At 42.1% G+C, this 21,924-nt stretch overlaps 1 protein-coding gene across 5 annotated transcripts in view; it reads left to right on the forward strand.

Moving 5' to 3' along the window:
- il1rapl1b (interleukin 1 receptor accessory protein-like 1b) overlaps window positions 1–21,924 on the forward strand; it is a 182,872-nt gene that overhangs the window by 57,155 nt on the left and 103,793 nt on the right. For all 5 annotated transcript variants that reach the window (XM_055184628.2, XM_055184630.2, XM_055184629.2 and 2 more), the window contains exons 3-4: window positions 13,265–13,544; window positions 15,989–16,175. In XM_055184628.2, coding sequence (XP_055040603.1) covers window positions 13,265–13,544; window positions 15,989–16,175 — 467 coding nt within the window. The remainder of the gene's footprint in view (window positions 1–13,264; window positions 13,545–15,988; window positions 16,176–21,924) is intronic.

The raw sequence follows: 21,924 nt of genomic DNA on the forward strand, positions 1-21,924 counted from the left end.
TTTTGCCATTATTATGTTTTTAAGCAACTGAAAAAAGCACAAATGTCAGTGCATGTCAAAACTTCTCCAGGGCCCTAAAAACCCCTTAGACCCCAGAGGGTTAAAGATATTTAGAACCGGGGTTGACACTACAGGGAATACCTCTTTAAGTAGTTTTGTGGGAACGGGGTCTAATATACAGGATGATGATTTGGATGATGTAACTAGTCTAGAGAGCTCATCTATTGTAGTAGGTTTAAATGAATCAAGATGTTCGTATGGTAGTCTAGTGTTAAGTGAACTAACGGGTAGAGTGGTGGCTGCCTGGGTAGCTATGATGTTTTCCCTTATAGCCGTAATTTTGTTAGAAAATAAGTTGATGAAGTCGTTACTATTGTGTTGAAGTTTACAATTGTTATCTGTTTGTTCTTTGTTTCTAGTCAGTTTTGCAACGGTGCTAAAGAGGAAACGAGGGATATTATGATTCTCATTTATAAGCTTGCTAAGATAGGTAGATCTGGCGGTTTTAATAGCCTGTCTGTAGTGTTTAACACTATCTTTCCATGCTGTACGCCATACCTCTAACTTTGTGCTTCTATAATTTCTTTCCATTTTCCTAGTTGCCTTTTTGAGTGCTGTGGTGTGATGATCATACCATGGAGCTGGCGGTTTTTCTTTGATTTTCTTTTTTCGAATGGGAGCAACGGCATCCAATGTGTTAGAACAGACATTGTTTAGGTTTTCTATTACAATATCTAGATCGTCACAGTTATCTGCTACATGTTTAATTTGGGACAGGTCTGGAAGAGTCCTAATAAAGCTATCTTTAGTGGTGGAAATTATTGTTCTGGCTAATCTGTAGCATGTTGTGGATTGAGTGATCCTATCTAGAGGTACAGTGTATGACACAAGGTTATGGTCAGAAACTGCATCACTCTGAGGTGATATTTTGATGTCATTAATATTGAGCCCGAGTGACAGAATTAAGTCTAATGTGTGCTTACGAGTATGCGTTGGCCCTGTCACGTTTTGTCTAATATTGAGAGAATTAAGAACATCCATAAACGCACATCCTAGTGCATCTTTTGGGTTATCCACATGAATATTAAAATCACCAACAATAAGAGCTTTATCTACAGTGACTACAAGCTCAGACAGGAAATCTGCTATTTCTTTAAGGAAATCTGCATGGTGGCCCGGAGGTCTATAGTTGTATCTAAGGCAAAAGAGAGCTGTTTGTGGTTACGATCAGTTATTTCCATATTTAACAACATTAGTTCAAATGATTTAAATTTTAGTTCAGATTATTGGTTTACTTTAAAAATTTTGTTGTATATTGTAGCTACACCACCCCCTCTCCCCTTTAACCGAGGTTTGTGTTTATAATAATAGTCTTGTGGGGTGGATTTGTTTAAACTAATGTAGTCGTCTGCTTTAAGCCAGGTTTCTGTTAAACAGAGTGCATCTAAGTTTTGGTCTGTAACTAATTCATTGACAATAGGTTCTTTATTGGTAAGCGATCTAATGTTAAGAAGGCCGAATTTTAACATTCGAGGTTCATCTGTTAATGTATTGTTTTCTAATTTTATATTAATCAGATTTGTACCAGATGTGGCAAGCAGTGCTCTGTATTTATTTGTTCGGGGAACAGATACAGTTGAAATGTGTTGATATTCTGGTAAGATTGACTCGAAATGCTGGGATATAAGTGATCTTGACATATCACGGCAGCTAACAGACGGACGTTTAAGCCGATCCGTCTGTTTCCTGACCTGTACCCTGGATAGTCAGACTGTATTAGAAGTAAGACTATTGATCAGATTTATAGAGAGAATCGCCCTTCCTTCCTGAGACAGATTGAGGCCATCTCTCTTTAGCAGGTCAGGTCTCCCCCGGAAATGCTTCCAATTGTATATAAACCCTACGTTATGCTGAGTGCACCATTTGGACATCCAGTCGTGAAGAGACAATAATCTACTGTAAGTTTCATCCCCCCGGTAGGCGGGGAGGGGACCAGAGCATATTACATTGTCTGACATTGTTTTAGCAATTTCACATATCTCTTTAATATTATCTTTGGTGATCTCCGACTGGTGGAGTCTGGAGTCGTGCCGGCGTTAATAACAATTTTAGAAAACTTACGCTTAGCATTAGCCAGCACTTTAAGTTTTGATCTAATGTCTGAAGACCTGGCTCCCGGTATACAATCGACTATGGTGGCTGGTGCCTCAATGTTCGGGTTCCTAAGTATCGAATCTCCAATAACCAAGGCACTATTAACAGACGTCTCAGTCGGTGTATTGCTTAGAATATCGAACCTGTTTGAAATTACCAGGGGGGTCTTGGGTGGGCACCGGAAACGACTGTGCCGCCTGACAGTCACCCAGTTAGTCGGCCGCCTTGACTCTGATGACGGAACCGAGCTATGTGTATTATGTTTAACACTAGGCGCACCCGAAACAGTGTTTGTAGCATTAGCGGTATTAGCGTTTGTAGCATTAGCGGTATTAGCGTTTGTAGCATTAGCGGTATTGCTGTCATCAACTAGCGTTTGGATGCGCCCTTCTAGTTCTGCAATCTTCTCCGTCAGCCTTACTACTTCAATACACTTAGCACAAGTAAACCCCTCTGTGCTGATGGAAGAAGCTAAACTGTACATGTGGCAAGTAATGCAGGTTACAATAACAAGCGGAGTCTTACCGCTTTTGTTGGGTGATGGCGTCTTCGGTCACCTGGACGCGGTCCGTGAAGCTACATCGCGAGGGAAGCTCACTCGCAGCACGCCCCGATCGCCTGCGGACGTCTGTAGCCAGTGTGATGTGAGGCACGCTGAATCTGCGACGGCCGGGCAGCGGCTCCTCCACGGCTTCCCGATCGCTTTCATTCTGGGCGATGGCGTCTCCGTTCCCTCGAGCGCGGTCCGTGAAGCTGCACCGCGTAGGGTGTTTGCTTTTTGCACTTCTCGGTCGCTTGTGGATGTCTGGAGCCTGGATGAACTGGGCGCTGTACGTCGCGTAGGATCTGCGATAACCGGGTATCAACTGCTCCACAGCTTCCCGCTCAGGTGAGGACAGGTCTGAATAGCATACAGTGGATGAGTACGCCATTAGATCGGCAAAATGGTAACTAAAACCGGCACCTGTTTGTTGATGCTAGCGGGCTATATGCTAACACTGGGTGTTTAGCAGTGATAAATCGTTTCACGTGGTAGTACTGCTCAATAGTCGTCACGGTAAAGTATTCTTGAGATAAACGAATATGTTATATTATATAAATAGGAACAAGGTAGTCAGAAAATAGGATTTGGATGATAAACTTGACGGAGCTCTGATGCACGATGCTCAAGGTGTGTGTGTTACACAATCAATCAATCAATCAAATAATCGTTACCTGTAATAGTGCAATAAGCCTTTACTGCAGCAATATATAGCCAATGTCATAAAAGTGTGCATAAAAACGCCAGCTTCCTCACGCATATTAAATATATTTTTTGGTCTAAATAACATGTTAGTGGAATTGTAAAATGAGTCAATGTAGTTGGTGTTTTGATAAAATCATGAATTTAAACTTATCTCGTTTGGAAATATAATGATTAATTAACACAGTGTACAACTCCGCCTCACATGGGCACTTTGGTAACAGTCGAAAGTAATTTCCTGACAGGATAATGGTTTCATTATCATCAAGTGTTATTTTTCTAGTTGTTCACCTTAGTTTCCGAATCATCCTGGAGACAGGCACAGGCGGAGTCCAACTGACTAGACCACCGGCAGCCCCCTGCAACTCCCTGCCAAACGAAGGTCGTCATGGGGTCCCTCATGCCACTGGAGGTCTATCTGGCAGGAGTGAAGATGGTGGGAGTGAGGTCTGCGCACCCTCACCTATGCGCATACTTCTAGCTCCCCCCATAAAAGTCCTGTGACGATGTGGAATGGTGGTGGGCACAGGCCATGGATGTGGCTGGGAGTGTCTAGCCAAACCATGCATACTGGTGGCGATGGACTGATGGTCGCTAGGACTGCGGGATGGAGCAGTGCATCTTATTGGCAGCTTCCACTGCAACTGAGCAGCACTGTGATGGGGAAGGACCTGGAAAAGGTGAGAAACTAAGCATAACTTTGTGGAACGTTCGTACACTGTGTGACCTGGCCAAAACTCCTGACAGGCCCCACCGCAGGACAGCACTGGTGGCCCTGGAGCTCGCAAGATATGATATTGACATTGCAACTCTCATTGAGACCAGATTACATTGGAGGGACTCCTTGACAGAGGTTGGTGCTGGGTACACCTTTTTCTTGAAAGAGGTCCCCGAAGGCATTCGTCATAATCATGGAGTTGGCTTTGCTGTGAAGTCTAAACTGCTGCAGTGCATCCCGGAACCCCCTATCGGCATCAATAAAAGATTGATGACATGGTGCATACCCCTGGCAAAGGAACATTTCGCCACTATTATCAGTGCATATGCTCCAACTCTTGATACAGAGTACAACATCAAAGAGGATATCTAAGAGTTATTGATGCCTTCCTACAAAAAACCCTGGCTACAGACAGACTGATACTCAGGGGTGATTTTAATGCTAGTAAAAGTGGGTACAGAGCATCTGGTATGGAGTAAAGTTATCGGCCAGCATGGTGTGGGGAAAATAAACTGCAAAAGACTCCTCTCTCTCTCTGCAGAGCACCAGCTGGTCATTACTAACACCATCTTCCAGATGAAGAACAGGGTTAAGACCACTTGCTAGCACCCCCGCTCAAAACATTGCCATCTCCTTGACTATGTGATTGTCCATCAAAAGGGCAGAGGAGATGTCCTTACCACATGTGTCATGCATGTGGCTGAGTGCTGTATTGACCACCTCATGGTCAGATCCAAACTACTCAGAGTATTCAACCTTGTGGCCAGAAAAAAAACCAAACTAGGAACTAAACTGCAAAGCACTGAACAACCTTACCACCAAAGACAACCTCCAACGGCTCCTTGCTAAAAAGCTCAACATGATCCCGGAGGAATCAGCAGACTGCCCAGCTCTGTGCCAGGTTATTCATAATGCCCTGTTGACCTACATATCCTGGATAATCTGCCAGACCTGCCACCAATCATGCACTTGGACACTCTACCACTTTACTCAGAACTCTGGCAAGCTATTTCAGGGCTGAAGAACAACAAAAGTGCTGGACTCAATGGAATCCCTGCAGAGATTTTCAAACATGGAGGATACATCCTCACGCGTCATCTGAACCTCCTATTTCAAAACATCTGGGAACATGGGACCCTCCCACAGGACCGGAAGAATGCTAACATTGTTGTCAAATACAAGCAGAAAGGAGACAGAGCAGTCTCCAGCAACAGTCGTGGTATATCTCTCCTCTCCATCGCAGGGAAAGCACTGGCCAAGATTATGCTAAGCAGACTGGTTGAGCACATCTCGGAAGCTATGCTTCCAGAAACGCAGTTCTGGAAGACCAGATCCACGATAGACATGGTTTTTGTTTTGAGGCAGCTGCTGGAGAATCTTTTGGCCTACTGGTTAACACTCAAAAAACGGAGGTCATGTTCTATCTCACCACCCCTGTCCCCACACACCCCAGTTTTCAGATAAATGGTGTTTCACTTGAATCAGTGAACCACTTCACCTGCCTTGTCTCCACTCTGTCCTCATATAGCTCCCCTGATACAGAAATACACACTCAGTTAAATAAATCCTTATCCTCTGTTGGACGCCTACGCAGCGGGTTTTTTGAAATCCGTAACCTGAAGGTCAGTACCAAGGTTACTGTTTACAATGAGTCATGGATCCCATACCGCTAGCACATCATTAACCTAGAGACCTTTCATATTCGCTGCCTACAGAAGATCCTCAGCTTGTCCTGAAAGATTGAAACCCTTCATACAGTCATACTCAGCAATCCTGACTCAATCGGTATGGAAGCAGCTGTGGCTAAAAACATCTGCATTGGATAGGGCACACCCTACGCATGTCTGAACACCGCCTGCCCCGCCAAGTCCTCTACAGTCAACTAATGGGTGCTACACGTTCCGCTGGAGGGCAAAAGCGGCATTTTTAGGACTATACTAGGGATCCCCTAAAGCGAGCAAGCATACCCCTTGTGCATCTCAAATCTTTGGCACTCGATGGAACAGCCTGGCAGGTCACATGTGTCACTGCGGTTTATTGAATCCATCAAACCAACCATGACCAACGATCCAAGAGGCGAATCAAGAGACACCAACGGGCGGCTGGTACCCCATGGTATTTGGTTTCCCCTGTTATATTTGCAGTCGAGTGTGTGGCTCAAGGATCGGACTCTACACCCACGAGAAGTGGCACTAGTGGCATGGTTGCTGAACCTCCAGTGTGTGTTTATTATAGAGTGTGTTTGACACTGTGTATTTATCACAGAGTGTGTGTTTGACAGTGTGTGTTTATAACAGCGTGTGTGTTTGACAGTGTGTGTTTATTATAGAGTGTGTGTTTGACACTGTGTTTATTATAAAGTGTGTTTTTGACACTGTGGAGTGTGTTTATTATACAGTGTTTGTTTTACAGTGTGTGTTTATTATACAGTGTTTGTTTTACAGTGTGGAGTGTGTTTTTTATAGAGTGTGTCATGAAGAAACATCAATATGTTAGGCACTCATTTCCTAAAAATAACAATGTGTAATAATACTATTCTCATCTGCACTGCAGCCGGATATTGAATTGTTTGTTTGTTCTGATCAGTGTTTCTTATTTAATTTACTTTTGCAATAATGAAAACTTCTGATTCTCATCTGCACTTATTCACTCTTCTTTAACCCTCTGGGGTCCGACCATTTTGGGACACTGTCAGAGGTTGTGACATGCTCTTACATTTGATCTTTTTTCAGTTGCTTTAAAACATAATAATGGCAAGTGTCTCATAACACTGCGTTCAGCACAAACAACGCTACCATATTTTATGAGCTACATGTATGTACATGTTTGTATTTTTGAGAGAATAATGTTTATGCGTGGTTTTTAAAAAAAAACATTTTTAAGTCACTGATATAAGTCCACAAAACCCATACTAAACATGTTTTAACAAGACTTTTCTAAACAGAATCTTGTAGTCTAGAGTTTTTTCTTTAAAATGATGTGAAAATCATTCTGCTTACTCATTCACATAAAACAATATATTGATTTAGAAATTGTAAGACAGTTTTTGTTTAGGGGGGCCGTATGCGAGAAGGATTGATTGACAGCTGAGCAACAAAAGACTTGCATAATGAGCTGCATAATGAGCCTTTGCTTGTTATGGTTTGAACAGCTCGTGTCTTCATTACCATGTCAACAGCGGTACCGCCTGTGGGCGTGACCGCATTAAAGATAATGAAGTCAGCCAGGAAAAACAGTACTCTCTTTACTTCAATGCAGTAAAGAGAGTACTGCATTGAAGTAAAGAGAGTATAGAGAGTAAAGATAGTATAAACAGGCAATATTTGTTTTCGATTATAATAAGCTTGTTTAAAAGTAGACATTTCAAGCTTTCTTTGGATATGTGTATCATGTTTATGTGACGAGTATTCGCGGAGTTTCAACTGATTTTTGTAACACGTTTTAAGAGGCAGCTGGCGGAGACAGAAATGTCAGAATGCACATCCTGTTTATTTTCTTTATTTAACAAAAACATCTCTTGTTATTGTGAATATTCACACACAAATTAAAGAGGACCCTTCACAGTTTCAAATGATGTCAAACACGTAAGTGTATGATTATTAATGATGGAGTATTTTGAGTTGATTCTGCTATGATAAGGTGAAAACACGTCAAAACGCAATTTGTGTTAAAGGTTTAATTTACTGACAGAGAGGTGTGTGTGCACGGGCATGTGTGTGTGTGTGTCACATGTGTTTCCATTGTGTACGTTGAGTGTATGTGTGTGTGTTTTCCCTAAGAGTTAGGTTTGGGGAAGAAAATTATCATTAGCCCAGTATATGAACAAATGAAGGCATTACAAATTCCTCAATCAAAGAACTGTGTGTGTGTGTTGTGGTTAGTGTTGTCAAAAGTATTGGGCCTTTGGTGCCAAGTCTGACAAATAGTAACCAGTGTTGCAAGAGGGTTATCAGGAATTATTTTAATAACGGCTCTAAAGTGATTTATTTTAAAAGAGACCACAATTGTCTCTGTAGCTCAGAAGATTTAGGAGCAGCATGTCAGAGAGATACATGGAGGCCTGCTGTCTGGACTAATGTTTGTCCAGAAAGGCAGAACCCAGAAGCTGAGGAACATTTAGGAAAAGCAGCCAAATAATGTATTGTAATAATCTGTTAAATTGGCTGATATCTACATGGGTTTGTGGCTTTATTAAGTGTAAAAATAATCCAGAAACATTTTACATGTCCATTTACAACCCTAGTATTTGCCATTAGAATGAAATGGTCTATTTTATTTGCATTTTTTGAAAGGGCCATGAATAATAATGATGAGCTCTGCTCTGATTGCTCTGCGGCTTATGAGGTTCATGCCAGTAATTCACATTAGTGAACAGACCTTATTTGTTTGAGCCTGTATCAGTTTAAATACAAATTTCAAGGAACAACTAGTTGTTTAGAAATTGTTAATGGATGCTTCTGAGTGGTAAGTTTGTGTTTCTTTTTAGTACAGACTTGCAAAACGTAACTGTAATATCAATAGTAGAACTTCAGCTTAAATGCCAGCATATAGCATTAACTAGCATATAGCATTAACTAGCATACAGCGCTAACTCAGCAGTCACAACTTTGATTTTAGCATTGTAACAGCATTGTACTTAATATAACGTGTAATTTAATGTTGAGGTGTACATCTTGACTTCAGCGTCACAGTTGGTGTTATGTTGATATTGGTCTGTTTTCCAGCAGTCTTTTACATGCACAAGGTTTATATAAGAAGGAGGAAATAATCATGTTTGAAGCTCATGATATGTCACTACCATGTACAGAACTCTTATTATTCATCTATGCCTAGATAAACACAGTTTTACATTCTATGACACCTTTAATATAAGATAACTCTTGTAGATCTGAGGAGGTTGTTACTAAGGGTGTTCTTAATGTAAAAGGGTTTCTTTTAAAACACCCAGAGAGCCCCAAAAAAGTGGAGAAATTGAAACAAAACATTAATAATAATTATGTGTGCAGCTGTGACTGAGAGATTTACACTGACCTATCAAAATTAACCCCCAATGTACACACTCTAAAAAATGGTGCTAAATAGTAGCCTACTAGCTTGTAATCATAGGGGAACCATTTTAGTGCAACTGTATATAGCCCCTCTGTAGAACCATGTGGTGCTAAAGCATGACTATACCACTGTAATGATTGTATGAGATAAGAAGACGAAGACAAGTAATATTAAAAAATATATAAACTTTCAGACCCCGAAGACTGAAACAAGCACAACTTAAATAGTGCTCTAAACAAGATAATTATTAATAAATGGGATGATGATTAAACAGATGAACAGAGAATGATGACTAACTAACAGAGTACTTGACTAGTCTAGGAAGGTGAAACTTAAAACATGAAATGGAAAACAGACATGAACGTGACAAGCACCACTTATGGTTTAACATAGCACAATATGGTTGTACACAGATTCCACAGAGGCTGTTTACACTTAGCATTAACATGCGTTTTCCTCAATCAGATCACAAGTGGACGATGTTAATGCCAGGTGTAAATGGTGTTCAAAATGTTTGAAGCTTGTCCACTTTCGACCACTTCCTACATATTCAGAGGTATTCGAAAACCCTTTTAATTGGATTGCTTTTGTAGTGTAAACGCACATGTGGTTGAATGTGTTCGACCAGCCACAGGAGACCACCTTCTCTCCGCCCATTTATCTAATCTGAGGTACTGAGCACAATGTTTTACGTCTTTTCTGACTTCTGGCGCGAAAACACTGTGAACAGCGCTATTTTTAGCATTTCATTGATACAACTAAAGCGTCTGATCTCCTAGTTTCATTTTGCAAGCGTGTGAAAGTTGCCCAATCCTATTTCATCAATTGCACTGAAATATCAGAGAAAGCTCTTACATATACATGTAGGCTACACAGGGGCGTCATGCACCAATTTTTTTAAGGGGACACAGTGTCAACAGCTCACAGAAATTTGTGCATACACAGACATCAAACGAAATATTATAGAGCTTTCAGTCTTTTTCATGGCACTAACATTTCTAACAATCTGAAAACCCCTGCTTTCATGCAAAAACCTCCAAAATAAAAGTGATGACTAACTTTAATATCAAATACTATTCAATCGGAATAATGACACATTTGCATCATATTTACATCTGAAACGGCATGTTTTATTTATTTAAGTCTTAATGGCTTGTTTAATTGTGTCATTAATGCATTTTGCACAACAACTGCATTATCATATAAAATTTATGTAATTTTAAATCCATAAAGTATATTAACAACGAAAATGACATAAGCTATAGACACGTGATTGATTTTAATGTTCAATAATGATTTAAAAAAATATGTTTAGATAAAATTATTAGAGGAACGGATTTTTGCATTAAATTTTACCTCATATGTGAGCATGTGAGATTCCGCACCCGCGTGAACTCAGGCGAACTTTGGCGTTGTGCCAAGAAGATGAATCTCTACTAATATAACGTTGAGACGGTCACATTTAAAACCATACATTTTCTACACAGAGGACGTTAACTGCACATTACCGTACTGGGGTTTGGAAATGTTGTGAGCGTTTCTAACACGTTTTAATTCCGCAGATAGCCAAATGCAGCAGCAAGCCAGCAACAGGAGAGAGCTCGTGAGCGCGCCCAGACGCTGATGACGTCTGCGACTGTGCTGAGTGTAGCACCAGCTGCCGCCAGAATAAAAGTAATGTAACATGATCAAAACACTATCAAAACGGCGAAAATCTCCGAAAAGTGACAAGGATGCAGCACAGAATGTATAATAGTGTGCATATTAAATAGATTAAAAGTCAAATAACAGATTAATGGACGCTTATTTGATTTTGAGGTTGGATGCAAAATCCATTGGCTCAAAAAAACCAAGGGGGCACGTGCCCCCTTAGTTTGAATGGGCATGACGCCTCTGCATGTACAAAACCCTGTGCAGCATGTTTACTTACAACACAAGCAGCAGTACACCATATAAACTCATCATTATTCTTGCTTGTGTTTAAATTCAATTCAATTCAATTCAATTTTATTTATATAGCGCTTTTCACAAGTGTTAATTATTGCAAAGCAGCTTTACATGAGAAGATGTAGAGGAGAACACAGAAAATCAATAGGTAATATAAGAAGTAGATATATTGGCTAAGGTTAAACCGTACAAGCGAGCATATAACGTATACAGTAAAGTGCTATGTTAAGCCAAATTTGGCTGACTCTCCCTGGGACGAAAAAAAACCCTAGGAAAAAACCCAATGGGAAAAACTCCTAGAAGGACAAAAACCCTTGGGAGAAATTAATATATATTTATATATAGATACGGTAGGGATAGAAGGCGGGTAAGCGGATTAAACTGGTTTTGCCGGTGGTCGTTGGTCAGGCATCGGCTGGTCATTACGTTAAAGGACAGCCAGTAGATCAGTGGTGCGATGACCTTCACAGCAACAGGAACTGGGTCTGTTTGTCTCATTGTCCTCGGGGTCAAGGACGAGACAGGGAGACAAAAACAGAGTTCTATTAGCGTAGGGGCCGTTCACATGTAATGCAAGTGTCATACATCATAGTGGTTTAAGTCAGCTCGGTTCCAGACAGGCTAACTATTGCGGCAATAGCATATTACCCATATGAGGTATGTGAGTGCTGTGCTCTAGACAAAATAACTACTGCGGGAAAAGTACATTTACTGGACATTTTATGTGAATGCTTTGTTAAAGAAAAATGTCTTAAGTTTCGATTTAAAATGACAGCAGAGAGACTCGCCCACAGTCTCCACATACCACCCCCTCAAATATTAAGAAATCAAAAGTGGACAAAAGAAATGGATTTAAATACGAGGTGTAAACGTTATGTGTCTCTCACGTCCACTTGTGATCCGATCAAGGAAAACCTTTTTAATACCAAGTGTAAACAGCCCTCTGATGTTTAGCACTAAAAATGGTTCCCCTATGAGCCAGTGAACCACTTTTAGCACTATTTAGCACCATTTTTTTGAGTGAAGTGAGTTGAAAGCTGGCAAAAGCTCAACTTATAAAATTTTCATTGTATAAAACTCATTAAAAAGGCTCTGATCTCTTATAGCACCTGTGGTTCTTTCTGACAGACAATTGGGTGTTGGTTTACAGAAATACAGAACTTTATGTCACTAAGTGATTCTGCAGATATTTGACTTGACTTTCTGTAAATGAAGTTTTATTTCAGAGATTTTGCACTTTGATGGAAAGAATGTGATGGATAAATAATGTGACATGTAATTTCAGTGTTAATTAGCTACTGCACTGTTTCTTTACTTAATAACCCATTGACAATTAGCCAAGCATGTCAGGCTCTCAGCATCTGTTTGTAGCAGCTGTTTGAAAGAGACAGAATGCAAGATAATAAAAGACAAGGAGCACAGAGGTGTCAGACTGTAGGATGGAGGCCGCTGGGAACTTCCTAAATATTTGCCCCAAATTACATAAAAGAAATACAGGGGAACTGCAGTCAGCTAATTGATCATGTGGGCCCTTAGAGTATTTTCATGCAGGGGGCTCTGTAATACTATCTGTAAATCCTATTTTGGGGTTTATATTTGGTCATGGGATCTGATAACATTAATATGGCTACTGTGAGTCACAGTCATACAGTATTTACACACTTAAATGCAGGTGACCACCATGCATTGTTTTCTGGGTGCAATTATATTTACTTTTAATGCATTTTGCCCACTGTGCACAGCTTTTTTAAAACCATTGGTGTGGAAGAGGTACCAGTTCTTGAGCCTGTCATCACTGCTTGCAGCCATATTTTAAAATGTAAAATGCTCCATAGAAGTTCAGACACACCAGGTCAGTAAGAGATTCTGTTAGTAATGTATGACACATTCAATTCCGGTGGCTTTACAAAACAGTGTACGTGTGTGTGTGTATTTCTGGTACTGTGAGCCCTATAATGTCACTAAAACAGAAAGAATTTCACATATACTCTGTAACGTTGCTGGTCAACATGTCATCTCATTCTCCAGATATATTTGTTCATATATGAAGTCTTTATTTAATGCTGTACCAGTTCTGTAGTATGCCATTGTGCCAGATTGTTACTGTGATTCATCAATTCGTGTTCTCTCTCTCTCTCTCTCTCTCTCTGCAGTGGACGGATGTACTGACTGGTCTGTGGACTACCTGAAATATAAAGTTCTGTTTGGGGAGCCCGTGAGGATTAAATGTGCTTTATTTTATGGATACATCCGTGCAAACTACACACATGCACAGAGCACAGGACTCAGTCTGATGTGGTACAAGAGCGCAGGCCACGGAGACTTTGAAGAGCCCATTTCATTCGACGGTAGCCGTATGAGTAAGGAGGAGGACTCTATCTGGTTCAGGCCGGCTGAGTTACAAGACGTGGGACATTATTCATGCGTGTTGAGGTACAAGCTGCTTCTTCCTGAATGTGTGTGTGTGTGTGTTTGTGTGTGTGTGCGCGCACGCGCGTGATCACATGTTAATGTTTAGCTGAAGTTGATCTCACCCACACAAACACACAATCAGGGACATGACATCACACAGTAAATGTGTGTGTGTGTTTGAAACAGATGAATCTACACTGCAGCTCTGATGTAAATAAAAAGTGCAAGTATTTGTAATGCCAAAACAAACATCAAAACTGGAGCTGAGAGAGGGACAACATAAAAAAGGTTCAGATGGTTTGGATAGTTTTTATCTAGGCTTGAGATGTTCTGATGGTTTCTATCGAGGCTTTGGATGCTTTGATTGTTTGTTTCTATCAAGATTTTAGATGTTCCAGTGGTTTCTATTGAGGTTTTTGATGTTCTGATGGTTTTGGATATACTGTAAGTCTACATCATTACACTGATAAACAGCAGCATGCCATAACATACAGTACTATGCAAAAGTCTTAGGCCACAATCACCAGTTTTAATTTCCATCCATATTTATTTTTGTATCTATTTTATTAAGATACAAACAGAAAATACAGGAAATATGTACAAAAGATAAAACATGACTAAATGTCTTCTTTAGGCATCGTCTGTGTTTAGTGTGATCTCTCTTGGCATTAAACATCTTGAGCGTTTTTGAGCAGAATGAAGTAAAAAGACTAATTTCTTTAAAATTAGAAATTAGGATTTAATTGTATTTAGGTTTAAGGAAAATTTAACTGAAAACAAATACTGGTTTAGAAAATATTAAGCACGATTTCCAAAATCTTGTGTAATGCCACATGCTCTACTATAGATGGTATTACATTTTTGTACTTTGCATTAATTAGACAACACAGCTCTTTTCCAGAATAGTTCATTTTAAATAAATTGTCATAATTTACTCATCCTAAAGTTATTTTAAACCTGTATGAGTTTTTCTTTGCTGAACACAAAATAAAATATTTTGAAGAACCTTAGTAGCCAGAAAGTTGATGAACCCCATTGACTTCCATGTTATTTTGTTCCTACTATGGAACGGTGGGGTCCATCAACTGACTTTGGTTACTGACATTCTTAACTCTTTTCTTTTTTTGTGTTCAGCAGAAGAAAGAAACTCATACAGGTTTGAAACTAGTTTAGGATGAGTAAATGACCATTTAAATTAAGTGAAAAATTCCTTTAGGTAGGCTATCTAAATTACACAGAGTTGCATGTAGCTGGTATTAGTTAACGTTCTCACATATCAGGACCGTTTGGGAAAATATTGCTTAAAAATCTGTTTTTCTACTCTGTCTGATCTGACTTTCGTTGTTTGTTATATTGTATTTTAACACAACTGAATACTATTTTTACATATTATCTGTTCTGTTTTCAGAAATAAAGAAAGAGTTTAAAATAGTGACTAAACACGACCCAATAACACCTCGTGTTTAATCCAACCAGCTGTTACTTTAAATACTGCTGAAATCCTGATTTATAAATGCGACATCATCTGACAAAATCCCCATACATTTACATTGAAGAGCTGATACTAGGTAATTTCGGATTACCTGTGTGTCTCATGCAGTGCAGAGCCTGTTGCAAATTAAAAAATATCAGAGAATACTGTTACACGTGCGCGTGCATATCGCACCATAGGGAGGGAGAGAGCTCGCGCACAGAGAACCAGTGTGTGTGTGTGTGTGTGGGGGGGAACACTACTAACCTTTCGTTAAGTCATGATAAACTCGATCAGCCGTCTGTCAGTAACATCTGTTGACTGTTGATGTTTACGTGAAAAGACAAGTACATGGAGGAACCCACGTGGAAAACACTGCCAACTTTGAATTCCTTTATTCAGTGTCATGTGAGAGAGGCACGGTCAAGAGAGAGAAAGCGCGCAAGCGCGAGAGAGAGAGGCACCGCTCAGCGCTTGCAACAGCGAATGAAGCCGTTTTAAATAAAAATGTAAATGTTAATCATGAAAAGCTGTTTGTGGCGGCCAGTGTTGATTCTGTGGCCGCACGCCCGCTTCTTTTTCGTGTTCGCACGAGTCTCAAATCAAACAGTGATTGACAACTGGTCCAATGGTGCCGTGGGTGTCGTGGTGTCTCTTTCCTCCTGTTTTAAAAATGTGCAACTACTGCGCTCGCTTCTTTTTCGCGTTGCGCGAGTCTCAAATCAAGCAGTGATTGACAGCGCTCTGGTCCAATGGTGGCCATTTTCAGGTTATCAGTAAATCTGGCTAGCCCAGTGAGATTGGCAGAGGGCACCGGGGGGGCCAATCATATTTCGGGGGTGGTGCCACCCTCAGACATGCCCCTGGTTCTTTGTCTTTCATTCTTCTCAAAAAAAAAAAAAAAAAAAAATATATATATATATATATATATATATATATATATACTGTATATATAAATGATAGTGAATAGTGAACTTGTGCATGTGTTTTGCAGGAATTCTACGTACTGTATGAAAGTATCGATGGTGCTCGCAGTGGCCAAGAACGACACTGGTCTCTGTTACAACTCCAAAATGAGATATTTTGAGAAGGCTGAGCTGAGTAAAGGTAAAGACATCATCTGTCCCAACATTGATGACTACATGCAGCCTGGAAAACAGATGGAGATAACCTGGTACAAGGTAAAGTAACTCGCGCTCTGTGTTCTGTGTGTAAAACACCTGGGCTGCGTTTCCTGATAACGTTGTCTCTTAGCACGCTATCAAGACTCTTAAGTTAAACCTTAACTACAGGTATACCTTTTCTAGGCGTGTTTCCAAAACTGTACCTTAGCGAGTTCCTTAAGGTATACTTTCTTAAGTATGACGTTACCAGATGCTGTCCATTTTGCTGAATAGGTTAGAATTGCTTGGCTGTGCATTACACTTAAAATATATCAAAACAAAATTTTCTCCATTAGTTCAAGCGTCTATTGTGCTTGGACCCTGGATGCGCAAACAGCGCACTTACACGGCATATACAGCGTATACTGTTTAATGGCCGCATTTCTAGAGTCGCACCTGTCTGTCTACAGTTATGAATGTTTTTTTAGATTTCAGCTTTGATTAGTGTTAATCTGGAAAATATGTAGACCTTTGGAGACTAATCAGTTATCAAGTGGAGCAGTTTATTTTGTATGTTTATGAAGATTATGGCATGCACTTGCCTCAGTCAAAGTTATAAAACATTTAAAAACTTTGATGTAAAATTAATTAATTAACATTAATATTCGTAATGAGGGAAATCAACAGTTATGATTTTGCAATAATCGGGTATCCATATTATAACATGTGTTGGATTTTAACTATATTCATGACAAGAAAAAAATATAAAAAGAAATGAATGTTTTCTTTATATTCCCATTTAAAAAACTTAGGTGGTATAGATGCTTTCAGCAGTAACAACATAAACAAGCGGCTTTCATGGAAAACACTTAACTTCCGGTAAACTCCTAAGAATAAATAACAACAAGTCATTTTAAAGTAGTTTATTTATATAACAAGCAAAATGTCTATCGATTATTCTGCCCTACAAAGGCTAAGTGCAGTAACCAAACACTGAAATCGAGAAAAATGCCCTTTAAAGTTTTTTTACACCAGCCAGTCAAACATGTTACTGCAATTTTGGCACACAAAATTGGGACAAAACTGAACCAGGAGACTTTGTCACAAGACACAACCGATCTCACAAAGCCCATTTCAACCCCTAACTCAATTTTGACCAAATGCGTAGTTACTGCGCAATTGGCTTTGTAGGGCAGTATAGACTACCTGTCTAGGTGGGTCCCAAATTGAAAAAGTTTAAGCACCCCTTATTATAATATATTTGCCATAATGGGCCCTATTTTAACGATCTAAGCGCATTGTCTATTGTGCATGGTGCACAGTCTAAACCGGCATGTCCGATTCCACTTTTGCTAATTTAACGATGGGAAAAATGGTTTGTCCGGCAAGCGCACAGCCTAAAACATCTCGGTTACGTATGTAACCCTTGTTGCCTGAAGGAGGGAACGGAGACATCACGTCGTGACCGACGAATTGGGAACTCGCTCAGAGAGACCAATCTGCTTCGAGTACTACTAAAACGCCAATGAACTTGGCATTGAGATATTTGCATAATGCTGGCGCCGCCCCGCCAGGTGCGTATATAAGCAGCAGGTGCAAATATGGTAATTAGCCTCTTTTCGCTGAGAAAGCCAGGAGAATGTGACCGGCCGACAGCAGGGAGCAGCACCTGTGGCGACGGGACGTTACATACGTAACCGAGACGTTCCCTTTCAGTCACGTTGTGACCGACAATTTGGGAATCCCTACCAAAACGCCACTAGGGGCTGACCTCTTCTAGTGTCTGCAAAAAGCCCTCCGATTCCACTTAAGGATATGGGGGCGGTTTCACGGACAGGGATTAGACTAGTCCTATACTAAAGTAAATGTAAGAGCTGTCCAAACTGAAAACAACTTGCACTGACATATCTTAAAATACAACAGTGCCCTTTGTTTTGCCTCAAAATGCACACAAGTAAAGTTTTCAGTAAGACATGTTTGTTTAAACGTGTTATATTTCCTAATTAAACTAAGGACTAGGCCTGGTTTAAGCTAATCCCTGTCCGGGAAACCACCCCATGGAGAAATAGGATTAAGGCAGAAGGCCGGGCACTATAAAATAGGCCACAGTGGGTATCTTCCGGCGACGCAAACAGATCTATCTGCGCACGACCGAACTTCTTCCAAATTAGCTGAACCGTCTGGGGGTGGAGTCGCCATTATCCGGGGCGTGCAGCTCGGGAAAGCGTGTCTGCCGCTGTATTGCGCGTACCCGGGATGTAAATGGCACGAAGGGACCTCAGATGCTTCTGACTCCAAAGGAGGAGATGACGAGCGAGATGCGACAGGTGACGAGAGCGCAAACCGCCTTGACGGTTGATATACGCAATGGTCGCAGTGTTGTCGGAGCGTACTAATTCAATTCAATTCAATTTTATTTATATACCGCTTTTCACAAGTGTTAATTGTTGCAAAGCAGCTTTACATGAGAAGATGTAGAGGAGAACACAGAAAATCAATAGATAATATAAGAAGTAGAGAAAGCGGTTAAACCTTACAAGCGAGCATATTAATAATGTAACGTATACAGTAAATTGCTGAGTTAAGCCAAAGTTGGCTGACTCTCCCTGGGACTAAAAACCCTCTAGGAAAAAAAACCCAATGGGAAAAAGTCCTAGAAGGACAAAAACCCTTGGGAGGAATTAATATATATTTATATATATATATATATATATATAGAAACGGTTGGGATAATTGCCGCGAGTTGTGGGCTCTAGTACATCCTTCCCTCGCAGCTCCGTAGCGAAGCGTACAAGTCCCAGATATACAGCCCACAACTCGCGGCAATTGATATGCCAATGCAACTGGGGTTCTGTCCACACCCCCGAAGCTGTAAGCTCGTCGTGCGTGGCTCCCCAGCCCGTGTCAGACGCATCTGTGTGAACAACAGCATGCCGGGAGACCTGTCTCATGGACACACCGGACCTGGGAAACGCGGGGTCTGACCATGGGGGGAATATTAGGCGACACGCAGGTGTAATGGTTACACGATGGATGCCGGCGCACCACGCTCTCCTCGGGACTCGATCGTGAAGCCATAGCTGAAGCGGTCTCAAATGGAGCAGACCGAGCGGTGTCACAGCCACGGCTGCTGCCATATGCCCCAGGAGCTTTTGAAATTGTTTTAGCGGGAACGCATTCTTCCCTCGAAATGAACCGAGGCAAGTCAGAATTGACTGGACGCGCTCTTCTGTTAAACGAGCGCGTCCAGTCATCGGACGCTTTCACCGTGGTGAAACGAATGCCCGAGAATTTGGGTGTGTGCCGGTTGAATTGTATTTCGTATCGTGCGGATCGTGCGTAAAACCCAACGAGACGGGCTGGGAAGCTGAAGCCAAGCCCCCAAGGACCGCACGAGGGGAATTAACGGCACTACCAGTGTACCCGCGGTGGGGCAGCGAAGCGAGACAGGTGGGACTGCCGGTGCATTTGCTGTGACAGCATAAACATCTACAGTATGTGTGTGTGTGACACTGACCTGAGCCCGCTGAGGGTGACAGTCGTCTAGTCTCCTCTGTGGAGACCGCAGACTCCGATGAGGGTGCTGGTGGTCCGGTCTCCTCAGCGGAGAGCTCGGACTCCTCAGGACACCAGCTGGTGATAGAGGAGAGGGAGGATGAGCATGTGAATGCCCGCTCACTAGAGATGCGCGGTTGGCGGTTACAGCCGCGGACTCCGCGGATAAACCGCGGATCGGGCGGATGACGTGACGAAAAATAATATTTTAATTAAATTCGGGCGGGTGGCGGATCGACTGCTTGTAATTAGCTGTGTCCTTCTAAGCATGCGACTTTAAAAGGTGAGCACTCTGTCTTTCGAGGTGGCAGCCTCAGAAGTTCGCGAAGAGAACAGAAATGAGACAGTCTAGCCTTCTGAGCACCCATAATTTGCCTCACCTACTGCACACGCCCCCAGTAGCGCCCACCGCGCCTGTCAGCAGAAAACAGCGGAGACATTTCTGACTTATTAAAATAAATATATAATCAGAAAAATATTAATTTATTTTAGAAAATATGACACATTGATGTAGATTAAACTATTCAACAGTATATCAAATAATCAACCTTAGAAATATACGCAACATAAATAGGCTAATATTAACACAAAACATAACTTATAATACTAAAACAGTGACAAAAAAAGGTTTCTAATAAATACACACTTTTATTTAATAAAGGTTTTAATTGTTTGGGATAGCCTCGGCTGTTATCCATTTGTTCTATCATTAACAGTGCGGAGAAATGAAGACGCATTTTGACGTAGCTCTTATCAACGCCGGCGAAGGAGGTACGTGTCAAACTCAAAAAATGAGAATTAAAAACAAAGGAAATAGAAGGTCAGAAAAGGGTTGCCTGGAATAAGTTTTACAAAGTGGTAAATCAGGATGACACCAGTGCAGGCTATGTAATTTGTGCGTTTAATTTAGGCTATTTATTTATTTATTTTGTCTCTGTTCGCCGATCGGAGTTCACTGCTGATATTCTAGAGCTTTCTAGTCTCGCGGCTGCAACGCCTTGCATCGCCCAGTCAGCGGATGGCGGGCAGGTGCGGTTTTGAAAACCGGTCAGAAACGTTGGTGCGGATGGATGGCGGACGGATGATGAGTTTTGTGATGCGGTTGCGGAAGAAATAATAGCCCATCCACGCATCTCTACCGCTCACATCTCTCTCGATCCTCTGGAGACCTGGAGAAGGAATAGGAATGCACTCTTTTTGTGGTTTTGTGGGTGCCGGCTGAGAAGGCATGATCTGAGTGATCGCCTCCGTCTGCTTCTGGGCGGCGGAGAACTGCTGGGCGAAAGACTCCACCGACTCACCCAAGAGGCCAGTCTGGGACACTGGAGTGTCCAAGAACTTGTTCTTCTCCGCATCCGACATATCTGCAAGACATAGCCATAAGTGGCGTTCCTGGACCACCAGCGTGGACATGGCACGACCAATCGCCTGCGCTGTCACCTTTGTAGCATGGAGAGCCAAGTCAGTGGCAGCCCGGAGCTCCGAGAGGACAGGCGAGTCGTGTCCTCCCTCATGCAGATCCCTCAAGGCCTTCGCTTGGTGAACCTGCAGCAACGCCATTGCGTGCAGGGCTGAAGCCGCCTCTCCGCATGCCTTGTGGGCAGCGCCCGTTAAACCGGATGACTGTCTGCAAGCACGGGAGGGGAGGGTTGGGCGGTCCTTCCAGGAGGGAGCGGTGGCGGAACACAGCTGCATCGTGACCCCCCGCTCCACGGGAGGGATCCCCGTATAACCCTTAGCGGCTCCGCTGGTGAGGGAGGTGAGGGGGGAGGGCTGAAATGGCCGTAATCTGGTTGAAAACGGCGACTTCCAAGTTCTAGTCAGCTTCTCGTGCACCTAGGGGAAGAATGGCACTGGAGGAGAGAGCTGTGAAGCCCGGGCAGCTCCGAAGAACCAATCATCTGAACCAGGCGGGACGGTTCGGGCTGAGGGGGGTTAACCCACTCTAACCCTACGGTCTCCGCTGCTCGAGCGAGCACGGCCACCATCTCTGGATCAAACTCCGGCGTCGCAACCCGACCAGAGAGAGGAAGGGCGTCGGGATCCACGTCAGAGGGAGGGGGGATGTTGCAGTAGCTGTGGACCCGGAGAGAGGCACAACAGATTCTACAGACATCATAGAACACGACGCTGCAGTCTCCATTGGAACCTCTACCGGCTGTGGACGAGGAGGCTGAGGACCAGAGGATGAATCCCCCGACCGGTTCAGCAAAGTGATGCGGAGGTCGTCCTTTGAGAGCCTCACAGCCGCACCATGGCGACGCTCAGCACT

Source organism: Misgurnus anguillicaudatus, chromosome 14 (assembly GCF_027580225.2).
Source record: "Misgurnus anguillicaudatus chromosome 14, ASM2758022v2, whole genome shotgun sequence".
In the NCBI taxonomy this organism is placed as follows: domain Eukaryota; kingdom Metazoa; phylum Chordata; class Actinopteri; order Cypriniformes; family Cobitidae; genus Misgurnus; species Misgurnus anguillicaudatus.